Genomic DNA, 8,289 nt, shown 5'->3' on the forward strand with positions numbered 1-8,289 from the left:
TTTTTTTTTTTAATATTTAATGTAGTGTTGTAATAGGGACAATTAGTTTTGAAATGGAAAAAAAATAAATAAAATAGTTAGGGGTGATTTGATATTCAATTGACAAAAAATAATTCAAAAATACTATCTCTAAAATCCGATCTCATAACCTTCTCTTACAACCCTAACGTAATAGTAGAGTTGATACTTTGACTAAACACAAATAGTCGTTCCTTAAAGACGAATGACCGTTCATTCATAAAGAACAATCGTTTCATATGAACTGTTGTTCTTTGGTAAGGAACAATCATTTCTTATGAGAGAACGATCGTTCGTTCTTAAGAAACAACCATTCGTGTGCAGTCAAAATCATTTGATACTTTGGGTGTGATAAGAGCTGACATGACAGCTGTCAAGTTGAGGTTGTAAAAGAATGTTGTGAAATTGAGTTGTGGCTTAATATTATTTTATGTTTTTTCAATTTGACAAAATATAAAAATTTTAAAAAATATATATATATTTTTTTTTTGTGAAATATAAAATTTAATAATGATAACAATATTATAGATTTAAGAATTATGGTTTTATTTATTCCATTTAGTGCATATGGAACCTCCACCATCAGAGTGTAAATACAAAGTCCAAAATTGAGAACAATAGAAAAGATAGATACTCATCACAAGCTATTATTCTACACAAGTAAAATGTATTCTCATTGCTGGAAAAACTTGCTCATCATTTTTCAGCTCCTCAAGCTCTCGATAATTTTGGAAAGAGCTGAATATGTTCCGATCACCGACGATATAACCCCTACTACAATAATTATAATACAAAGTGTAACCTACACAGAAACAACAAGAAGTAAGCATTTATATGAATATAATTAAGAGATTGTAAAGAAATGTTTATGCTATGATCATACCTGAACCCGGGTAGTTTTGCCCCTCAAGATGCTTAGAAAACAAGCGCAAGGAAGTATTAACGTCTGCATACAAATTATTTATTAACATAAACCTGAGCAGAATTCTTCATCAAGAGGAAATAATTGAAACTGCTAAACAAAACTCACCACAAGCATTGTCAGTAACGATCCGATCAGGGACATCACCAGACCTGAAAATGGTATAAAAATGATGAAGTAACTTCTGTTAAGAAACAGAATATGAAACTGAAAGCTCCAGATGAGAGGATTACCGAAGAAGGGGACACTGAGGCCGACAAACAAGGTAGAGATCACTAATGCGGTTCTAATGCAGATAGCATAGATGTTAGACTTGAGATGAGTTGACGGTATCAATTCCTCCAGACTCAATGCCACTGGAGACATGGTTAATGCATATGTAATTCTGATTAAGGAAAAGCAAAGTTTATACCATATTGTGATTTGAGTGATCGCCCTCATTTTCTCTGCTTTTAGTTTCTAACTGTACATTCTGTTGCAATACAATTAACCAATGAGACTATACCATGAAAGCGTGAATGGAATACGCTTACTTTCTGATCGATTGGTTGAATTGCAACAGGATACACAGAAATATATTTCCGTAATTGTTCTTTCTCTCCTGCACTTTTGTCATATAAGGAAATATTTTGTAAAACATGAAGTTAAACTCAAAGCATTGGCAAGAAGCAGTTGACTCAAAACTCTTTTAACACATTCTAAAATTTTCTATGTTGATTTATTATATTCAGAAAAGGATATTTGGTAAATGGATTAACCACCTGCAAAAGGAAATAAACAAGTTATTAGAACCAATTTACAGAATATTATGTAATAGAATATACACATATCAGATACTCAAAAACAGTTCTACATACTGGAATGTAGAAAAATTATCGAAAAAGGAAGAAAGAAAATGTCACTGGAGGGTATCAAAATTTGGCAAATGTGTACGGAAAGCATTGATAATTTAAGCGATTAGTAGAAATGGTTCGCAAACATACTGTAGTCCAAACAGCAATTTTTGAGGCAACCAAGTCCTTAGGCATGTTGAGAGTGAACTGTGACATTGTTGATTCTCCAAACATCGTGTACCCCATAACAGCGACTCCGGCATACATCAAGGTACAGATAATAAAACTGCATTTTCAATAAGAGCAGTTGTAGATGAAAATAGTAACATCAAATTAACTACATTAAGAATTCCATAAAATAATGAGTAACTGTTTATTTACCATAATAAGAGGACTGATGGATATTGGTTTGGTTTGGCCATTGAAGTGTAGATGTTTGGGAATACAGCGTGTCCCGAGTAGCAGTAACCATAGAGACCAATAGCAACAGGAAAAGTAGCGAGGTTTAATGTTGTTCCTTTGCTGTGAAAGCCAACTTCATCCACCATACCAACCCAAAACAAGCAGAAGACCACCAATATTGATGCAATAACGCCGCCAACTGGAAACAGAGAAAATACATATTGAGTGCTATTCAAACAAGACCATCATGAACTTTTCAAACACAAATCACTAGTCAAACAAGACCAACATGCTTACCAGATATATAACTAAGAACACTCAGGTCTCTGAGCCAAACCGTAGGAAGAACAGCAAGGGTAGTCATCAACGCGAACAAATAATATGAATTCAAATAAAAACCACCCACGCTTAAATGTGCATTGGGAAATAATGAAGACAAGTTATCACTCTCCAAAATTATATATTCAACACAGCAAGCCTGCAGAAGAAGAAGACATAGGATTCCTCATTACCTCAAGACAGATTTTAAGAAGAAGATTATACATATCTTGCAAATTTATGGAAATGGCAACACTCAGCAAAACTTAATGTAAAAACTAATGAACATGAGGACATATGATATTCCCTGAAAATTATTTGAGTAATATTACACATACAACATTTTTATGCAAATTTCTCATACAATATGATGTGATAAAAGATAATTGGGTGAAAGTTTATTTTTAATTTAAAATCAATCAATCATCTTTTGTCACATTATGTTGTATAAAATGTTATATGTGTAGTATTATGTAAATTATTTTACAAGATCTGCTTTTTACCAAATTCTCATTTGAGATTATGCTATGGTTTCAGGTATTCGATTCTGAATATCGTATTCCATCTTTTATATAATCACAGTGAACACTGAATTTTAATAGCTGTGCACAGGTATAAACAACTCAGGTTCCTCAGGAATGCTTTAATGCTATGGACTGAATATAAACAGATGATTGATTCAACATTAATGGATTAATATATCCAGGTGAAGATGATATATTGGAAACACAAACAAAATTTATCCCTTGCACTACATTTCTACCATGTTAAAATATCAATGTATGAGAGGCTAATTTAGAGATGTCAAATGGAGTGTCACAATTTTCCACTCATGAATGTAAGGTCATGGAGAATTGCTTACTGTTTAGGCATTACACAGCCAAGTTATAGTTGTATTATGCAATGTCATGTCATGATCTACATAATTGTTGATCAGCCTTGGCCAGATCGGGTCCAAATCAATCCAAAATAACCCAACACAGTGTGACTTTTTTTTTGTCTGTGGCAGGGTCTTGGCCCAATACACCAACCCAACATGGAAAGAGATTTGTGCCGTGTTATAAAATATTAAATTCTAATATTTGTTGAGATAAAAGCTGGTTTCAGCAGAAAATTCTGCTTTGTATCAGTTCAATAATGAGCCGTCAGAGGAGAGATGTGGTTCTGGGAACACATCTGAAAATCTGTGCCCCTGGAGTATGTTGGTGGCTCGCTAAGCCGCTTACGGATAGCTCTCGGCTCAAGTCTAATGAGCCGAGCTCGAGATCGAACGGCTTGGATACCTTCTCGAGCCGAGCTACGAACCACCCACTACTCGATTGGTTAAACTCGTGAATGGCGCGAAAGGGTATAAATGTTATTTTTTTAAGTATTAGGGGATTTTAAGTAATTAACTATATCCCATATAAATTACCCCAATTCCTAAACCCTGCCTTCTTTCCCCAGAAGCAGCCAGCCGACACTTTCTCCTTCTTTTTCCTCCTCCACCTTTCTTCTCCTTCACGTTTCTTCTTACTTCTCCTTCGCTCTTCCATCCCCTTCCTTCTCTCTCTTTTCTTTAATTTTCTCTTCTCTTCTCTTTTCTTCTCTCTCTCACAGCTGGTGGAATTTTGAGTGATATATTTGCGACTGTTTGGCTTTGGATTTGATGATGCTTGGTGACAATTAGCCTTTTTTGGGGGTTATCTTGAGTGGGTTGGCTTTGGATTGAGATTATTTGGAAGGATTGCTTTGGATTGAGGACTCATAAACGAGCTGTTTCGCGAGTTAATTTCGAGCTCAAAACTATTTAACTAACTCGAGCTTCAAGCCTGCTTTTCAGAGCTCGTCGATCCTAGGTTCGCGTTCGAGTTCGTTAAATTTTCACAAGCCAAGCTTTGAACACCGTAATGTTCGGCTCGGCTCGGCCTGTATTCAGAGGTGGCCCTACTGGATCTAGCTTCACATTTATGCTAAGTAGACAACTACAGTTTAAATAAAAAAATACAAGATATGATAAGCACTCAAAGAAGAGAAGAGAAGCCAGCTGTACTTACATATAATTCCACGTATAGTATTATCTGCACACAACCAAAAAACAACACCACAAACGACAATATCAGTACCCAGTAAAAAATTACTCTTCTTTTTTAAATCTTTAACGTCTTTTTCCACCAGATGCAGAGCTGCAGATTTTAATGATAAAAACATTTGTTTCTTATTGGCAAAGTAAGGTAGGGAAAACAGGTAAAATATTTTACTGCGAGATAATTTCTCAAAATTACAAAGTAATGTTGAAAAAAAATGAAAATGTAAAGCACTTACTGATATAGCAATTCGGCCTGCAGTACCGAATGCAGCTTGGCCAATATCCGGGTACGTTTCAAGGCCAGGTTCACTATCGAGGCAGTAACGCAAGAGCAATCCAGTGTAGAAAGAAAGCACTCCAAAAATTAACAAAATGGATAGTCCAACCCATCCTCCTTCCTTTGTAGCATATGGAGTAGAAAGAATTCCGACTCCACACAGAACATTCATGCCTGCATTGCAGAATTGTTTTGGAATATTATTATGAATAACTGGATTTATTTTTCAGGATCTGAGAACGCTTCTCAGGCCATACTTAAAACTAAAACTCTTTTCTGAACTTCTATTAATTGAATGAAATTACAGTTAGTGAAACGGTAAGTTCATAACAAAAGAAAATCTGCAGTGACTATCTATAGCAGACTATTAAATATGGACACTGATATTTCTTGTTGGCTAGTCATTCCTTTCATGTGCACCATGTGCAACAAGGATAAGTCACAACGTCATAATGCATGACTGTTTAAAGAACATCGATTAGCTAGAGACAAAGGCAGCAAAATACAAACATAAACAATAAAAATATCTATCAGATTTGAAGAGAATTTTGGTTGTTTAAAGATGAAGAAAACACCCTTATGTTATTTTAATCCTGAAAACAAGATGATGAGGCATGTAAATCAACTTAGCTGAAACAAACAGGATAAATTGAAAAGCTGGAGGACTGTTTCTAGCCATGTGGAAGAGTGATGTTGACAAAGAGATAAACAGCAATTTGAGTTTATTGGTGAGGATGTGTCAGCATATTTAACACAACATGATTGACTTATGTGGCCCCTGCTGATTGGATTCGGCTTGGTGGCTGTAGTCATTCCAGGCACAACAAGTGGCAGAAGGCAGAAAATCTAAGCTTTTTTGCTTATTAAATGGCCAACAATGTCACTACTTTAATCTTAAAGATGCCCCATTCCATGGAATTTTGGGGAAAGGATTTTACTACAGTGTACTTATTGTCAAGGATTTGCAAGTAAACACAATGAAAAAATGTTATTAACATCCAAATCCGGCTGACTAAATTTTTGTGAACATTTGATACTCAATGAAACTAACTAGCTATAAGATCAATAAGCAAATACAAAGAACGAGCAAGTGTTCTGATACTAACCATTTACCACAGCTTGAGCATATGAGCTATGGCGAGCAAGTGGAACTTCATGGGAGACATGGGATGGTTTCGAATCCTTGATCACAGAAGCCCTCCTTGAGGGAATAGGAGGAAGCAGAGAATGAGAACTACGCCTTTGTGGAGGCAATTTCTCATCTGCTACTGTTGGTAGAAGAGGCTTTGTCGCAGCAGATAACGATTCAGGAGTATATCTCCTTGTTAGGGAAGATGAAAGAAAGGAACTGCTTATTCTTGACATTGTAGGAGTGCCCAAAAACGTGAGACTTGGAGATGGTACACTACTATACAGATCTATAGACTGCCTGAAATATTAATCAAATGTGTTAAGTATGTGTAACTTAGTATAGGAGCCTTTGCATCATAACATAAACAAAATAAGTATAATTCATTATCTTCATCATGCATATTGTAATAATTCGCATATCACTCAAAATTTCCAGAAACCATCAGAAATGGATGGAAGAGGTATTTATGCACTACTGAAAGTAACTATTTTTGTCATGCAGAAATTGGAGCCGTTACGGCATGTTAATGAGTCGCGCTAGAACAACATAACAAATAGATTAACATGAATGGTAGGTCCTGGGCAGAAAACAAGTCTCAAATATTATCACAGCAACAAAATCCAATAATTGCAATAAGGATATGTAGGCCAAAGTCATACACATTTTATATGATTTAGGTGGACAGGGTTTAGCCTTTCAATTACTGCTACAACTTTTTGCAAGAAACTTTACCCAACCACACCTTCCATTACTCTCTTTTCCTTTATCAAAAATCAATCAAAGCCATCCAATAATCAAATATTCCTCCCAACACCCTCGTCAGTCTTCTTCACAAAACATGCTCATTCCCTTTGTAGTTTTCATTTAGGCCACCAAGCTTCAAAATTACATTTCTCCCTTCTCCAATTGTTCAATCAGAAAATAAAATTCATATGAACATTCAACTGAAAGATGCAAGTTTTAAAGCTAAAAATATACTGATTCATATTCATTGAAAATAAAATTAAAGCTTCAAAAAGAACCTCAAGGAAATACAGAAATCAGCAGAAAGTAAAATAAGAACCTGTAACTTTGAGGCCAAGAAGTAGTGTTGTAAGAACCAGGGTTGTTTTGTTGATGGATCTCACCAGAAGAATCAGAATCATTGCCATCATCTTCTTCATCTTTAAACTCCTTCTCCTCGTCTTGTTCTACATGTTCTTCTTCTTCTTCACTTTCAATGTAAAAACTCTGATCTGAAACCGAGTTCTTCATCATCTTCTCCTCCTCCTCCTACTCTTTCTAAACAAAAGTTCTATGGAAACAAATCACAAACACAACCAAATAATATAAATCCACCAACCCAATTCAAATAAGGTTTAAATAGCTAAACAAACGAATGAAATTGTAGAATTCTGCCAGAAGGAAATAAACGATAGTCAAATCATACAGATATAGAAACAATAAATATTGTTGCCACTTTCCGGCTAAAATGGTCTAAAAATTGTATATATATATGGAAATAACAACCAATAGTACGATGACAATTAATAAATGAAAAAATCAGATAACTAAATACTGAAAGCATACAGATTTCCACTTATTTTAGGACTTAAATTTGATCCATTTGATAGCTGGAAAACATAAGGCAAGAGAAACAACATAAAACAACTAGAAAATTCTATTCTACTCATTTTCTTGGGAAACAAACAGAAGTACGTAAAATATGAAGTATAAAGGCAGGATTTAAAAGAACAATAAACCCAGATTTTTATTTATTCAAAGTTTAGATTGTAACGCCACAGTAAGAAAGTAATGTGTCTCTGTCTGGCAGCTCTAAAAGCTGCAGCTGCTCGAGAAAAAAAAAAAAAAGAAAAAAGGAGTCTCTAAACGCGAGAATTGCAGCGTTTTCCGGAGAGAAAGAATTGAGGAAGGGAAAAAGGCAAGTGAACCTTTTGACGAGTAAAGAGAGAGTTTTGAGGAATTCTGAGGGTGTTGTGAATTACAGCAAGAACAGAGGCGCTCTGTTTTGTTTGAAGCAGAAAGAGTCTGAGTTTCGTTTTCTTTCCATATGCATGTTGCCATTTATATGAAATATTGTTACCGGTCACTTCTTGGGATTTTAATAATTTTATTTGTTTATTTGTTTATTTCAAAAGAGATGAATTATTTTTTATGTAATTTTGTGAGAGAAAGAGTTCAGAGTCTATCCCAATGCTTTAAACGACAAGACCCCGATTGGGACTTAAATCCGATTAACTCAACTTTAGTAATGTATAAGTGGGAAGGAACAAATAAATTATTATTTCAGGGTCCTAAAAATTAGTTGAGATACGCATA

General features: G+C 34.9%; 1 protein-coding gene across 2 annotated transcripts; it reads right to left on the bottom strand.

Annotated features, from left to right (window-relative positions):
- Window positions 1-545: 545 nt before the first annotated feature.
- LOC116115334 (amino acid transporter AVT1C-like) lies at window positions 546-8,042 on the bottom strand. 2 transcript variants are annotated; one of them, XM_031401492.1, is made up of 13 exons: window positions 7,902-8,042; window positions 7,034-7,264; window positions 5,945-6,267; window positions 4,798-5,012; window positions 4,530-4,553; window positions 2,473-2,653; window positions 2,155-2,374; window positions 1,924-2,059; window positions 1,682-1,701; window positions 1,174-1,319; window positions 1,049-1,092; window positions 902-964; window positions 546-820 (listed from the first exon to the last, which is right to left on the bottom strand). In XM_031401492.1, exons 2-13 carry the CDS (start codon window positions 7,225-7,227, stop codon window positions 722-724), a joined length of 1,665 nt encoding a protein of 554 aa, XP_031257352.1. In that variant the 5' UTR covers window positions 7,228-7,264; window positions 7,902-8,042; the 3' UTR covers window positions 546-721. The 2 variants fall into 2 exon arrangements, with proteins under 2 accessions (XP_031257352.1, XP_031257353.1); XM_031401493.1 differs by having other exon boundaries at window positions 7,034-8,024.
- Window positions 8,043-8,289: the final 247 nt, after the last annotated feature.

The sequence above is a fragment of the Pistacia vera genome, unplaced genomic scaffold (genome assembly GCF_008641045.1).
Source record: "Pistacia vera cultivar Batoury unplaced genomic scaffold, PisVer_v2 Contig737, whole genome shotgun sequence".
Lineage (NCBI taxonomy): Eukaryota > Viridiplantae > Streptophyta > Magnoliopsida > Sapindales > Anacardiaceae > Pistacia > Pistacia vera.